At 32.5% G+C, this 16614-nt stretch overlaps 3 protein-coding genes and 1 pseudogene across 3 annotated transcripts; 1 reads left to right on the top strand and 3 right to left on the bottom strand.

Annotated features, from left to right (window-relative positions):
- Nucleotides 1-1484: 1484 nt before the first annotated feature.
- On the bottom strand, nucleotides 1485-3137 carry LOC120207949 (30S ribosomal protein S17-like). Its single transcript, XM_039207332.1, has 3 exons — nucleotides 3058-3137; nucleotides 1790-2015; nucleotides 1485-1698 (listed from the first exon to the last, which is right to left on the bottom strand). Exons 2-3 carry the CDS (start codon nucleotides 1949-1951, stop codon nucleotides 1546-1548), a joined length of 315 nt encoding a protein of 104 aa, XP_039063263.1. The 5' UTR covers nucleotides 1952-2015; nucleotides 3058-3137; the 3' UTR covers nucleotides 1485-1545.
- Nucleotides 3138-4524: 1387 nt separating this feature from the next.
- On the top strand, nucleotides 4525-16125 carry LOC120207948. Its single transcript, XM_039207330.1, has 3 exons — nucleotides 4525-4535; nucleotides 15707-15805; nucleotides 15891-16125. The coding sequence occupies exons 2-3, from the start codon at nucleotides 15757-15759 to the stop codon at nucleotides 16094-16096; spliced, it is 255 nt and encodes an 84-aa protein (XP_039063261.1). The 5' UTR covers nucleotides 4525-4535; nucleotides 15707-15756; the 3' UTR covers nucleotides 16097-16125.
- On the bottom strand, nucleotides 6826-7748 carry LOC120207936 (annotated as a pseudogene).
- LOC120207934 lies at nucleotides 11878-14247 on the bottom strand. The gene is made up of 4 exons (XM_039207322.1): nucleotides 14161-14247; nucleotides 13618-13769; nucleotides 12867-12927; nucleotides 11878-12221 (listed from the first exon to the last, which is right to left on the bottom strand). The coding sequence occupies exons 1-4, from the start codon at nucleotides 14245-14247 to the stop codon at nucleotides 12078-12080; spliced, it is 444 nt and encodes a 147-aa protein (XP_039063253.1). The 3' UTR covers nucleotides 11878-12077.
- Nucleotides 16126-16614: the final 489 nt, after the last annotated feature.

Genomic DNA, 16614 nt, shown 5'->3' with positions numbered 1-16614 from the left:
ATTCCCATAGAATCTCATATCACTTTTAAAGAATAATTTAATCTCTTTTCTAGGTTTTGTCTGGCTAGAATTAATGTTCATCCTACTAATAAAAATATGATGTAACTTATAAATAAATAATTTTAAAAAAAGATAAAAATAAAAATTTTATCATTAAAAAATAAATTTAAATTTGGTAAAGAATATGAGGCTAAATACTTAGTTAAAGCTCAAGGTGACAACACATAGCTTCTTAATCAATTGACCTATGTTTCTTTCTTTAAGTATACTTCCCTTCAAATTTCTAGTTTTCATAAAGAGATTGTGCATGGGATTCTGGTACTGTAACTAAAACTTATATTACAATTTAAAAATGGTGCAATTAAGGTGACGATAGAGGAATCTTTTCAACTTATAACAGGGGCAGCTGTTACATATTACTATTAGATGCTCTTAGGAAATGATGTCTTCAAGATTAATGTTTTAGAAACTCATAGTTATGAACCTGAATAAAATTAAAAGAAAAACCTTGGGTTAATGCATATTGACCGGTACTTCATTAATATTTACTGAATCAAGGTGTCAGATGTCAAATAGTAAAAATTGCAACAATGTCGGATGTTCTATATTATGTCAATTTGATTAATAGGGAGACATATCCTATGTTAGATTCCACAAGTTGAACTATTGGATTTAATATTGCTTATACCGACAATCTGCCAATTTTCTTTTGAGGATTAAAATTGTGATTTTTCAAGATAAAAGGGATGCTTTCATTAATTAAAGCAAGCAGTAAAAAAACATCAGAACTGGTGAGAGAAAACTAAATTCAAATCAGCACACTTATCATCCAATACTGAAACATTAAACAAAAGGCATAGGAAGCATTCGACGCTTTTACCTACATTTGTCAACTAGTTTAACCAGGGCATAATGCAGTAAATTTATTCACTCATTTAACCATTGGGTCAAAGAAGCTTGTTTAGGTTTACGCTGCAAGAGTGTATCATGTCAAGCCGGGCATAATGCAGCAAACTTCATTCATTAACTACAGTGTCAAAGAAGCTTATACTCTTCACCCGTTATTACTATGCTATATTCTAAAACAAGGTCGTTACAATTTACATTTGAATGCACAAATGGTAAACCTCAAACCAATTCAAACAAAGAAAGCACACCAAGTAGATAGGCTTTTGGAAAGACAATTCTTAGAGAGTACTCAGTCAGAAAGCAATAATATAAAGGAAACCAGACCATAGTCACAATATCTTATGTTATTACACATGCTAGCTAGACGTCGATAAACCTATTCAAGTCACGAGACACATTTGACAGGATTCAGCAATAGGGACACTATATTTGCTAACAGCTCTCAAACGTTGGTCAAAACAGATGCCCTCAGATTTTAAAACAATATAATGACACAATTGGAAAAGAAGAGATTCCGTAAAAATCAACATTCAGAATAAATTATTGCTCATTGCATACAAAGATAGTAATGGGTTCTTTTAGATGTAATCATGAACTTGATTTTTACAACCAAGTACAATGATGTAGTGCAGAACCTTAAGAGGTTGAAGAAAGCGGGGCTTCATTCTTGTTACTTGCATTTGCAGCAGTATCCACCAATGGAGGTGTATAGATTCTAGCCTTCTTGAGAATTTCAGCAACAACCCAATGCTTATGCTTGCTCAACGGCCTAGAAGGATCTAGTTTAACCTAAGAAAAGCACATATTGAAGTATTTCCAATATTAATATGACACTGATGTACAAGACACTCAAACATTGACCAAAGAATTGAAGACATACCCTGTCACCAATGTTGCATTGATCTTTTTCATCATGGGCCATGAATTTGGAGGTGCGTTTGACATAGCGGTTGTAAAGCTTGTTGTGGAAGAGCCTGTCCACTGCTACTACCACTGATTTCTGCATTTTATTTGATACAACAATGCCCACAACCGATTTCATCTTCTTTCTTTTTTGTATTCACTTTGACTAGCTTATAACAAGCCAAAATCACTATCTGCAAAAGCTGTGCAATTTCCAATAAAAAAGGCATGAAACGGAGGAAAAAATATCAAAGGATATACTTGAGATGGTACCACGAGTCGATGAGGATAAATGGAAGTAAAAGGAGAAATGGGTGTGTGGGAAGAATTAAGATTATAACAGGTAAGTATGCTAATTTTGAGGAACGTGTACGATGTATCATAATCAAATGCTAACATAATAATTTTGACAATATCCAATTACTGCCTGAACTCATTTCAATACCCAGTTCTAGATTCAAAGTTAGTCTTAATCTAATTCAAAGTGTTCCCTATTACTTGACCCAAACCCAAGAAAGAAAGAAAACAATCTTGCATCTAATCTATCGAAGAAATACTTCAAAAAATAAAATCAAATAAAAAAAAAATTATAGTTCACAGATAAACAAGTTTTCTACTTACAAATACAACTTAAAAAATAAAATATATTAGCACCAGAGAAGATAATAAGAATGCATTGTCTGAAAACTAAAATAATCATAGTTGAGATCAACTCGTGAAAAATTATTCACGATCTTCCTAAAATATGCCAGTACAATCGCATTTGAACATGATACAACATATAAAAAAAATACTAATATAACTTTTAGATGAGGAATAATAGAATTTAAATCATTTAGTAGACATTTTCATTACATCTTTACTCTTATTCTTGTCCATAACATTTTCATTGCTAGACATTTCACTAATCCTCTAAATGAATTAAATCATATCATCGGATAGAAATATAAAACGATTAGATAAATTCAATCAATCATTAGTAGTGGTGGCTGCCGTTTCGAGGTAGCGGCACCGTCCGCCACCGCTAAAGACCTCAATAGCGGCGATAACGGACATCTCTTTCTGCTAAACTGATGCCTTAAAAAAATCCCTTCTCAACAAAATAAACAGAGAGAAATATCAGTGCGATGGAAAACAGATAATCAAATATAGCAGAGAGCAGGTAACACAAACCAAGCCGTAACTAATCGGATAACTTGAGTGGAAATCAATATTTAAGTCAAATTTTAGGGTTTCAAAAATCACCTAATTTCGATTTCCTGGTCTGCCGGAATCTTCAAGACAAGAAAAAAACTGGGTTTGTTTGGCGGCGGGCAGTGTAAAGAAAGACTAGTGAGGGTCAGGAATTTCAAAACGAAAAAAAAACTATTATAATTCTCTTTTTGACAATAATAATAATAATTTTTATTAATATGAAGTAAGTACAAAATAATTTTCGATCATATAATATTAATGTTTATTTTCATGTTTGAAATTTGTGATCTTAAAAAATAATAATAATTTTTTATCACTAAAATCACTCGATCGTGTAAGTATTAATAATCTTAAACACAATTTAAATCTATATAATTTTGATATAATAATAATTAGTAAAATAATTATAATAATTTAATTAATATTTTACTTTTAATAAAAATATTATTTTACTTTAAATTTTGATTAATTATTTTTCATTGAAATTTATATGATATTTCTCTTTTAGATTTATTAACCTTATTTTAAAATACATGTATTATTTTTATATTTTGAACTAGAATAATGATGTTTGATTTATGTCGTAATTACATATATATAATATAGGATTATAACACCAAGACTAAAACGACACACAATCGATCGATGTAGTATGCCACACGGAACCACGAAATGGCTAACCAACTTTAAACTTACTTTCTCCTACTTTAAAACGGCCATAAAATAAACTGAAATATAATAAAAATCTTTTCTAAAGGGGAGCTCCAAAATAAAATATTTACACTTAAAAAATATTACAGACAACTTGACTGAATCCACGACTTAGCTGAACAATAAGGTTTACAAATATACATGCCCAATAAAAACGCTGAGACGTATATCTGATATGTACTGGACTGGTCTGAAACTTGGTTTATCTAATGTTTCCCAATTGCTTGATCTACTAACCTGCCCACGGAAACATCCGAAGGCTGAGCTAACTAGCTTAGCTCCACACTAACGGCTAAAACATACTAATTGCATCACTGAAAACCTCCATTATCAAGTCTACTATATAAGGTCTACTGCTATTTGTTCTATTCTACTAGCCACTCCTAGAGTGTTAGACCTTGCGCCCAAGCTAGTCTGCTTTAAAACTTCTTTAGTGAGTATTCGAGAATACTCACTCTCTACGCTATGGTATACATCATGGTGTGGCTGAGGGTTCTGCATCTCGGAGCTCACACACCCCTCTAGTCTACTATGGATATGGCCCCCGAAATTCTATGCATCGAAAACCATACCCCTGACTAGCCCACCATTTCTTCTAAAACGTGTTAAGGTCTCAACAAACATAGTTAGTCAGAAGGGTCTTGGCCCTACATAAGGATATCTGGATTGAATTTACACTGTCGACTATGTTATCTTTTTAAAGGAAATCGGGTGTCCTGGTCGTTTTCCGAGCATTCAAACAAAGCTAGTCTTATTTCACCCTACTTTATTCTCGTTTCTACGTTTGAAATTAACATTAATAAATGTTCTCACTTGTAGTCTTATTTGAGAGGAATTATAAGCTTTTGGAAACCTCGCTTACCTCTATACTTTCTCTAGACCTAAAACTCATTTCTCAACCTTGGTATCGATACTGACCTTACAATATCGATACCCTCGCTTGCCTCTACACTTAATCGTGCTTTAAAGCTCAAACCATACCCTTGGTATCGATATTGGCCTTACAGTGTCAATACCCTCTTTGTAGTATCAATACCCTTCCTAAGGTATCGATACCCAAAAGATATTTCATCCATTTTAACCCAACTTTAAACACCTTCTATAGCACTTATTATAGTGTTTTACACCTATTCAATCCCATTGATGGTCATACTATGGATCTAGGGCCTCTGAAAACGTTTTGACCAAAACAGACTGAAAGTATCGATACTAGCCCATGAGTATCGATACTTATGCAAAAGTTTCAATACTTTATATAAATATTTATACTTTTAAACATTCTGTTCTGCCCAGTTTCGAAACTTTCTAGGAGTTTCGAAACTATGACCCAAAGTTTCGATACTCTTACCCAAAAACTCACGAATATGCCCAAAACGAAGAACAAGTATCGATACTATCCCTATAGTATCAATACTCTACATGTAGAAGTCATAAAACAAGTAGTAAAAACTCTATTTTTCAATCCCAAAGACCCTAGTGAGGTCCCCAAACATTCTTTAAAGTCTTATGAGATTACAAGGAGCATAAATAAGGCTTTATACCATGCTTATAACATCAAAAGAACAATCTACCATGGAAATTGCTAAACATGCTTTAAACTTAACTTTCTAACGTATCTTAACTTTTCATGATCTACACTTGGTACGAGAAAGTTATAAATACGATACCGTACTGCCTTGGCTACTAAAACACCTCTTGAATCAACTAGGATTCACCCTACCTTAAAGAAAAACTCATTTTGAAAACTAATTCTAAAACTTACAAAACGGAGCTTAAAACAAAGCTTGAAGGATGGAGAGAAACAGTCTTACCTTGGCTACAACAAACTAAGCTTGAATCCTTAAAATTTTGCGCTTAAGAAAGGAAAAAGAAAAGAGAAAATGATGAAGAAGAAGAGAGGAGTGTTTGGTGAGAAAATGGTAGGGTGGTTCACGTAAACATGATATAAAAAGGGGAGGGTTTTTAGCTTTAAAACAATAAGGGAAAATTGCACTATTAGCCCCTCTACTTTCTCTTACATAAAACACTAATCACCCCATCACCCAAAACTTTTGGGCCCAACACAAGCCCACTAACATAAAATTGATTTTGAAAAGTTTTGTTTCAGACATTTATAATATTGATTAATTACATTTTGGTCATTGATTTGTTAACTTTAGTCAATTTGATCACACGATATGTTAGTCAAAAGGATTTTTAATTTGACTCTTATGATTTTGAAAATTCAATTTTATTCTCTTAAAAACCCTAAAATCTATTTCTTTCATCCACAAACAATCTCATTCTCTTCTCTAATCTAAATCCTAAGTTTGTTAATGTCATTGTCTTCATCTTTCGTTCGATGTTTGTGGTATCTTCCCTAAAACTAACACCGAAATCCTTTGAATAAATCTTTTTACAGTCAATGAGTCAAAGTGTTATGTACAATCTTGGATGCATGCGTTGATTAAAATGATCTTCCAACACATTAATGTACAATCTTAGCCCACTAATCTTAATTAAACCCAAAACTCAATTAGTCATAATTCAATATAATAATTAATCTTAAGTTTTCGGTGATCACTAGTGTAGTATTCCCTTAATTATTTAATTTAGTCATCTTTTTATTGAAACTTGGGCACACGTATAAAGATTCAATATTTGATTATAATTAATGTAATTAATTTAAATAAAAATCTAGACACAATTAATATGATTAATTTGAATTTCAACTTTTTATATTTTTTGTTTTGGTATTACCTAAAAATTTAATTCTCAAACATATAACAAATATAATGACACATAACGTTGTAATATTGTGAGGCAGTTTATTGAATAAGATATAATCATAAATAATTAAAGTGAAAATGAAACTAAAGATGAATGATTAAAATAAAAACGAAATTTAGGCAACGGGATGGTTCAAGTGATAATTAATTTTATATCTCTCAAACGTGTTTTAAGTTCTAGTTCTTATGTATATAGAAAATTCTTACTGATAGACTCACCACCAAAATCAAATATACGATATGAGTCGGTCCTTATCAATTAGGACAAATACTATAAGAGGAGGGCAAAAAAAACTAAAGGATCCATACAACAAAACAAAAGAAAGTGATAAACTAATAATTAATTAACCCTTCTGCAGTCCTTCCTGATCTCTCCCAGAGATCCAGTGAGGGGGTTAATGTCTCCCATCTTAATCATGGCTTCAACAAAATCAGAGCTGAAGGATCTCTGATCCTTACTGTATGCCCTAACAATGGAATCCGTTGATCCCCCACTCAACAGCTCTTGATCCGAGTGGAGCACTCCTCTTTTCCCGACAAGATTCTTGAAGTATTCTTGATACGGCCACTGTAATTTAATATTATGACGCATATATAGAAAGATTAGGAACCAGATAAAGCAACCAAGTCCCTGCAGGTGGAAAGACCAACGGCATTGAACCCAGAAGAGCTGAGTCAAGTTCGAATTTGGACGAGGAATGTTAGCATTCGCAGCAGTCTGGCTTGCAGTCCTCGAATCTCTTCTTCCAAGCTTCACTTCCCACTTGGGGCCTCCCAACTACGTATATGACTTTATGTTATGGTATGATCAATAAAAACATATAAAAAATATCTAAAATATATAAGAATTTGAAATTTTTAAAAGTCCATTATTATCTCATTTGATCCATCCCTATATATATATACACTTAATTATTACGACTTACATTATTGACAGAGTCTCTAGCAGCAATGGCCGCGATATGATCAGCGCAAGAAACAACACCGGGGCAAACGTTCTCAACTGCAGACTTTATGTCGTCGATCACGTCGAATCCCCGAACCAAGTTCACATTCGGGGCTGCATTTTTTTCTCCGGTAAACTACGGTGTGTCGTCCAGTAGCAGTGATCTATCGCATCCTTATCACCCAAAACTACACCACATTAACAAAAAAAAACCATGGAAATAACATGCATGATTTTCGAGATCAGGTGTAAATGATTTTAGAAAATACATTAACGAATCAATCATGGAAGAACAATCGAAGCAGCGAAGCACCCATACGGGCTTCTTGCCTTAAAGCAGAATGCACGGTGGATCTGACAGTTTGAAACAAGTTTGGACATGATTTCGAGTAAAAATTTGTTGAAAGTTGAGCGTTGCAGCTGGTGGTTCCCCAGAAAACCACAAGGAGAAGCAAAGCCCCAGAAGACTTGGAAAATGAAAATCCATGACGATCGAAATAAGTGAAGTGAAAAATGTGTTTTTAGGGTTATGGCTCTGAAACAAAACTGTGGCGATCCATCGTTTTATATAGAGATCTTCTCCAGGGTAATTATTGCACGGCAATGTCCACGTTCTCAATAATCTACTTATATTTTCTCTATTTACTATCAAACCCTTAACTTTTTTATAATAATTAAATATGATAACGTTTTTTCTTTTTCTTTTGGTATAATCACCATTTCTCATCAACAGGCTAAACAAAAACTTCAGATTATTAAATTAAGAATGGAACCCGAGGTTAATAGATTTCTATATAAATATTTTATTATTTTATCTATGATTATTTACTAAATATTTTCTAAAAAATATGTTTTTTTACATAGAATGTTGTTCCATTCAAACAATACAAAATCTCCTAATAATAAATTTAGGGGGTGTAGTCGAACTAAGCTTAGTGTAAGTTATAAAAAAACTTGAGCTTAATTCGAATTTTAAGGCTTTAATTAATTGTGGTTTATCTTAAATTTTGAATTAAATTTATGATAAAAATATTTAGTTATTTATTAATGAATAGGTTGATCTAGTGTAAGTTCAAATTATAACGTCCATGAATGGAACAAACTAAGTTTAAAGATTCATGCATATATTGGATTTATGCAATATTTAATCTGAATTAATTAATTTATAAATATCAATTATTAAAAAAAAATATCTAGCTGCATATCAAGAGTAAACTAGTTTCTTCATTGAAAATATTACTTCCCAGCGACTTGCTGATATGAATATAAATTTGTGGTAAAGGCAGTGTTGATTGGTACCCAAATTTCAAAGCCATTGTATTTGTACCCCAGATTGAGAGTGTTTAGTCCATTAAAATCTTTATGATTTGGTGAAGCCTTCATGTCTATCATACCTAAAATACATCACCAATTTGATTGATTCTCTTCAAAAAGAAGCAAATTAAATACAATTTTATGGTCATTCAACCAAAACAACCTTCTCTTTTAGCATCTTTGCTTTGATGAATTCAAAATCTCTTTATTTGTTACAACCCAACATTGATTATTAGACAGCATGCATTCATTATGTTTGGATTTGAATGAATTTGGTGATGTAATGTATTGGTATTAAAAAAATTCATTTGAGTATGTGATTAGAGAATTAGTATGCATATTCTTCTTAGGTGATCCAGGTTGGAATAAATTAGAATATAAATATATACTTGAAATGGAATATAAATACTATATTGTAATCATATTAGAATATTAAAAAAAACTAAACATTTAATATCAAAATTTTTATTATTTTATTTGTACTTTAGTCAATGATAATCCTGTTTATTGACGATTATGAGATTTTTCTAATTATAACATAATCGTTGAGAAACAATTAACCGATAACAGTTAACCGTTATAAATGGCTTAATTACAGGTTAACCTTGTAACACCCCAACCCTCAGGTTGAGAGTTTCAGGTTAATCCGAGAGAGGTTGAATAAACCCATTAACCTTAAGAAAGCCTTGGTCTAAGAGTTAAGTGGGTTTGGGCTTGGATTGGGGACAAATGACTTTGAAAAAGGTGTTTTCAATATTAGGATGAAAGGTGAAGGACTAAAAGAATTATTAGACCAAATTTTAAAACAAAGCATGAATACCCATTAATTTGCGTGATCTCACATTTGAACACTTCTTCCTCTTTTCCTCCACAAGTTTGTCTTATTCTCCTCCTTCGTCTCTTCTTCCTCTTCATAGAAACCAAGCAAAGATCAAAATTATAGTTCTCCAGGCCCTGTACTGATTTGCTAAGGTAAGATTTGTTGTCCTCACTCATAGAGTTTCAATTTAAGCCTTCAAACAAAGGATTTGAACTATTGTAGTCATAAATGGGTTTAGTGGGGTTTAAGGATTTGAGAGATTCCAGTCCATTTCAAGGGAGATTTAAGTTGTAAGAAACATTTTGACCTCTTCCTAAGCTAGTTAGTAACTCATTTATTTTGTCCTTGATTAGTGCAAAAGGTGGGAAAAGGCTACAAAGTCCAAGGTAAGGAGAAATTGCTCCTTGGGTGATTTGACAGAGAGTTTCCAGCAGTTAGGAAACTAAGGTAACGCATTTACACCTCTTTCATACCATTTGTGAGTCATTTGCATGCATCTAACTAGAAAGTTTGAGTTTTTGAGCATGAATGAGCTTCCATGGTAGATTTATGAAATTCATGTTATTAACATATTTAAAGACCTTTTATGACCCCTTATATCTTACATAAGATTTTAAGAAAACTTGGGAACCTCGATAGGACCTTTAAGATAATTTAATGAACAAATTTCGTGCCTAAATAAAGTATTTCTCGACACGAGTATCGGTATTAGAGGAACAATACTGATACAGTTCTTCAGATGGAAGATGAAAAGGGTTTTGAGGGCAACAATATCAATACTCTTTCAATGAGTATCGATACTATGGGTTGGGTCTTGTTACTTTATGGGTAGTATCAATACCAAGATCACTTAGCACATTTCAATATAGATATTTTATATTCGTTTTTTTTACTAAATTTGAACCACATGCTCCTAAACTATCGTAGAATACATATGTACTTTCAATTCTTCTTTTTAATAACAAATTGTCTATTTTTCAATTTAGTCTCTCAAATTTTTATAATTTCCTTATTTCTTAAATTCATCCTTTAGTTTAAGTCATTTTTTTACCAAATTTGAACCACATGCTCTTAAATCATCCTAGAATACATATGTACTTTCAATTCTTCTTTTTGATAACAAATTGTCTATTTTTCAATTTAGCCCCTCAATGTTTTTATAATTTCCTTATTTCTTAAATTCACCATTTAATTTAAGTCTATTTTTTACTAAATTTGAACCACATGCTCCTAAACCATCATAGAATACATATGTACTTTCAATTCTTCTTTTTGATAACAAATTGTCTAATTTTCAATTTAGCCCCTCAATTTTTTATAATTTTCTTATTTCTTAAATTCATCCTTTAGTTTAAGTCATATTTTTACCAAATTTGAACCACATGCTCTTAAACTATCGTAGAATACATATGTACTTTCAATTCCTCTTTTTATAACAAATTATCTATTTTTCAATTTAGTCCCTTAATTTTTCATAATTTCCTTATTTCTTCAATTCATCCTTATTTTAAGTCTGTTTTTACCAAATTTAAACCACATGCTCATGTACCACAATAGAATACCTATATAACTTCAATTCTTACTTTTTTACTAAAAATGTAATCTCTCTCTTTATTTAGTCCTTTAACTTTGCTTTTTACTCAATTTAGTCTTTTGACTACAATTTTTTGCAAATTCTTCATTCCCATAAGTTCATTGACTCCTTTATACTCTCATCAATATTTTACGCTCAAAATACTTTCTTTAAAATATAATATTATGAATATATTTCATAATTTTAGATTGTATTTGATATATTAAATAATATTTTAATGTGAAAAGAAAAGAAAATATATATATCTTATATGGTTAAAGGAAGTTAAAAAATTGAAACAAATCTTTGGCATAATACTATAAATAATTATAATAAAATTATTACAGAAACTCAAATAACTCGACTCGAAAGAATTTCAAGTTAAGTTCAAGTTGTAAAATATGATTCATCAACTCGAATAATTCGAAATTTTTTACTCAACTTGATCGAATGCTCACCCCTACCACTAATGACCAACCCCATGCCATGGAGTCTTTCTTTAACAATGACCTATAGCAGTAGTTGGTGCCATAAACATTGACATTTGATGGAGCCTTACACTGCCTTGCTCTAGTGGGGGAAGATAATTCAATGCATAATAATCCAACGTAGACTTGGATTTAAAAACAAAATTCGATGCTAGTCCAACTGCAGGCAGTTCCTCCTATTAACCAAAATCATTTTGGTCTAACACAAGCAGTTCCTCAACAACATTATATCAATAGTCCACAATTGCTAAGGAATCAAAAACCCTTTTTCTAAACATAGGAACATATAATGTCATATACAATATAAAACTAGTGGAAAGCAAGACTATAATGGTGATGATATGGCTAAGGTGAGATGATTATTTTGGTAACTATGGACAGAGAGTTTTACAGTGTTAGATCCACTTAATTTGCATTATCCTAAATCATTCAGTTCTATACATTTTTCCATCTAGTTTGACTCATTACCTGCTTCGACCTCCTCTTCCAGTTCAAATGCATCAACCTCTGCAAAATATGCTCTTTGTTTGTCGATGAAATCTTGGGGCAAATCATGCTTGGAAGCATTTATCTCAGCCTTCACTCGGCGTTGCTTCTGTAGTGACAATGCAATACGGAAGAAAAAAGCTCAAATGAGACAAATGTCGCGATATGAGTTAATGCAAAAGCAAACATCACTATATAATAACTAATAGTAATAATATAACTAAGCAATTTACAGATTGTAAAGTTGAATGATATCGCTGTTTAGCTTCCTGAAAGCATGCTTCATTGAGATTTTAAATTAAACTCCACTCTATAGATGTGTGTGAAAACCAAGACTACTCTAAATACAGAGAAGTGTCGCCTCAATTCTTGAAGAAATAGACAACAAGTTCATATAGTATAGACACTAACAAAATTTTCCGACATTTAATGCTCCAACAACAGAAAATGAAATCATTTTGAAGAGAAATTGATTTGATGAAGTGAAAAGATGAATAATTGCCGCAGCACTTATCCGTACCACAATCACCCCACTTCCCTCACAATCAAGACAAGGGAGAGGAATGTGTAGATATGTATCATTATTCAATACATAATATCAAACTATTGGATTCTATATATGCAAATCTGAAAAATTTTAAAGAGCTTTTTAAAGGTCGTCTTAATGAAGGCCCCAAACCCCAAACCAAAGATCAATAGCATGGTTATCCATTAAACACAAATCAAATTAAGATATTGGAAGTTTTAAGCGAACCTTTTTGTGTGGCATTGGACATGATTTGGATATACCAATATCACCATCTCCATCCTTTTTCCTATATTAAAGAGAAGAAGCAATAGTCATGAAGGAGGTAAAGTTCAAACTTTTATGTTCCAAGATTTGAGGTGAACAATCATTTTCTGAAGCGATCAAAGAACCTTGTATTAGAAAATATCATGACTTCAATTGGAAACAGCTGTTAAAAAAAAAAGGGAAACACAAGCATCTAAAGTAAAAATGTTTTAAAAGGGAACAATAGTCATTCATTCTGATCAGACACTATCTCCTTCAAGATTCAGTTATAAAAGGAAAATGGCCAATATATGAATGAAAATGGATGCAAAATGACCATTAGTAAATCGTTTAACAATTACTGCAGGCTTTTTTTCTTTCTACTGTCCAATGCATGATTATGAACATCTGGTCAAGGTATCAAATGTACATACATTTGGTGCATTTTATTGATCAAAATAGTGGAGTCCTCATCTTGTAGGCATTGTCTAAAAACTAACCACCCACAATGTAGAGCGAATGCTTAACAAAGCTTCCTTCATTTATCATCTATCTAATGTTTTACTACTGCCTACAAGTTACAACAAAGAAATCCGATTTGACTGCATTGAAGTCTAACATACCAACACATTTTAAGTATCATTTGCCTTCTAAAGTCATCAAAGAGTAAAAGTTATCCAAAGACTTACTAACAAACCAACAAGTAATGCAAAATTGATCAAAAGAAAACCACCTTAAGTCGGGAATCCTAGTTCCAAAAATGCAACTCAACGGCTCAGCAACTCCCTTCTCTTTACTCTTCCTTCTCTCAGCAGTTGGTCTCTTGTAAACTGTACAAGACTCAAAATCAGCACAATCACCAAAATAGATGCACAGTCCAGAAAACTAGGGACAAAAAAGTAGTTGATGTTCATCAACTTCACAAAATTTCCAACACATAGAAGACAATTCAACTGTAATTTCTGCAAAAGAAAAAGGTGCTTCCAAATATAAGAAACTTAAATTGGAATCACAGCCTATGTAGATTGCGTTGAAAATGAAGAAAATGAACATTCAGTAAAACTACTAAAAACCTTAATTCAAATTCATAGAGTAATTTTAGAAGAAAATCTATATAGCTTAAATTGAACACACAAAGTTCTGTTGTTGCAAATTGTTACCAATTCATTAGCATTAAAACGAAAATCCAGATTCTAGACAACCCATAACCCCCAAAATCAAAACCCTATCTAATCAAAACCCAGATAAAACGGAGAACCCATCCCATCAAAATTACCCGAAATAAAAGGCGATTCTGACGGAGTAGACAGCTTGGAGCTAGGATTCGCCTTGCTATTAGAACTTTTCCTATTCTCCTTGTCATTGTCCTTATTAACATTTACAGTGGACCCAGTGGCAGTAAGAATGGAGTTGGGAGGAATGGATTTAAGAGATGATTTGATTTGGGGTTGGATCAAAGTAGTAGAAGAAGAAGAGGATTGTGAAGAAGGCTGAGATGATGGGTTATATTGCTGAGATCGATGAGGGGCTTCCTTTTTCTGCCGGATTTTCTTCTCGTTGGTGATTTTGTTCCTTCCATTCTTACCTCAATTCCCCAGAAATGCAAGCTTCAGTTCCTATTGGGGGATGATTCTGGTTTTGGGTTGGCGGGAAAATTCAGTTTTTTATTGGGCCATGAACCAAATATATTAATAAATACTGATGATTTGGGTTTTAAAATGGGCCCTTAATCAAAGTTGGATTCCGCTAATCAAATGTATTTTTAAGGTTAATGATAGACTGATCTATAGATTAGAGTGAGTTGGTTTTAACCACCGACCCACATGGTGGCATTCTTACGCTTAAAAAATTATTATTTTTTAATATTGGAGATGGAATTAAATATTTATATATCTACTTTTTTATTTTAAAAAAGTTTAACATTTTTTTTAGTATAAACCACCAATTTTCAATATATTAATTGATTAATCTGAATCGGGTATTACAGAGAGCATATATATTAATAATATAAAAGAATGTTGAACTTAAACATGTGGTATAACTAAATTAGTAACAGATTTATAAATATTTTTAAAAAAAAACATATATATATATATATATGTATATTAATAATATAAAATTAATGCATATAGATAATAATTTAAATGAAGCATAATTAATAGAATAAATAACCATTTGAATTTGAAGGTAAGCATTTACTTATCCACCCTCCCCAGTGAAGAAATATTCAAAGTTAAAATACGATACTTCGACCAACAACCATTTGGTCTAGTGGGATGAGGATTAGGTCCCTTAAGTAAGGTTAGGAGTTCGAATCTTAACGTTTGCGAATGGAACAAACTGAGTTGGGAGAGTCGTCCTCTCCTCTGCAGTACCCGATTTGAATTAGTCAGTCAATAGATCGGATACCAGTGATTAATTAAAAAAAATATGATACCTCAAGGAAACATGTGAAAACTTACGATGAAACCAACTTATTTTCCTCCAATTTAGTCTTTTTTTTTTTCCTTCATCGGTATTATAGCAATAGCGGTAGGTGGATCAGTAAAAGAAGAAGTTGAAATATTTTAGCAGACATAATTCACACTTTAGAAACCGATGAAAGTGGCCCACAGCATCCAATCTAGGCACATGTTGAAACAAAACAAAGTGAAACATTAGCGGGTACCGATAAAACCAGACAGGTGGAAGCCTCTTGTTTAACCTTATCCAATGTTCCAAAAAAAAGTGAAACCTCAAAATCCAGGGGCCACCTCAAAACACTTTGAAAATCATTCCATTTACTCTATAAATAACCCCAAAATCCCCCCTTCATCTCCCAGTCCAACTACTAATTTCTTCTGACAGCAAGTAAAAAACAAAGGGGTCCGAGATGGAGGCAGTCCAGACCTGGGTCTCGAATCACAAGCTCACCAGCATTGGTCAGTGTAATTCCTTTTCACATCCCTTTGCATTGTTGTAGGTTTGGTTTTTATACATAATATGGAGCAATGTTGGGTGTTGCAGGAGCAATCTGGGCATCAGCTGTTGGGGCATCACTGGCTTATAATACTTTTACTGGTGCAAAGACTCCCCTTAAGCCAAGCCTAAGGCTTATACATGCCAGGATGCACGCACAAGCCTTGACACTCGCGGTGCTGTCGGGTGCAGCAGCTTACCATTACTATGAAAAGAACACCAGCAGCAAGCAAGAAGAAGCTGTCCATCGCTGATTAAAACAGATTTCATATGTAACCGTGGCAAATCAGTATGTGGTCTGGCGATGATGACGAAAAATGTTGGAATAAGTTGATGTTGTGTGCTTTTGTTGATGTTAATGGTGCCATGTTTCAAGTTTGTCTACCTTCAAAAACTGCTGCCGTTGCCACCTTTTTCATCTCTCCCCCATGGACCCAAGAAAATTGAATGTCTGAAATAATTTTGATATAAACTAAAAATGGGAGAATGGATGTTAGATATAATTAATAATACTAATAAATGTAACCGCATCAAGTATTTTATGTAAAAACATTTTTATAAGAATTTAATCAATAAGGTCCATTGATAGTTAATCTGTATATGAAATTATTAAATGTTAACGCTTGCCTCGACCTGCAGCGATATTGGAGGATGGCAGCAGCTACGGTGAATCCTATAACCCTACTTATGAAATTATAATCAAACTGATATAATATATAATTTTTAGGGAAAAGGTTAATGCGTCCTTAACTTTCAAAAATAAATCAATGTG

The sequence above is a fragment of the Hibiscus syriacus genome, unplaced genomic scaffold (genome assembly GCF_006381635.1).
Source record: "Hibiscus syriacus cultivar Baekdansim isolate YM2019G1 unplaced genomic scaffold, ASM638163v2 tig00015498_pilon, whole genome shotgun sequence".
Classification (NCBI taxonomy): Eukaryota; Viridiplantae; Streptophyta; class Magnoliopsida; order Malvales; family Malvaceae; genus Hibiscus; species Hibiscus syriacus.
Note: the sequence above shows the minus strand (reverse complement) of the source record. Positions and strands in the feature narration are given on the sequence as shown.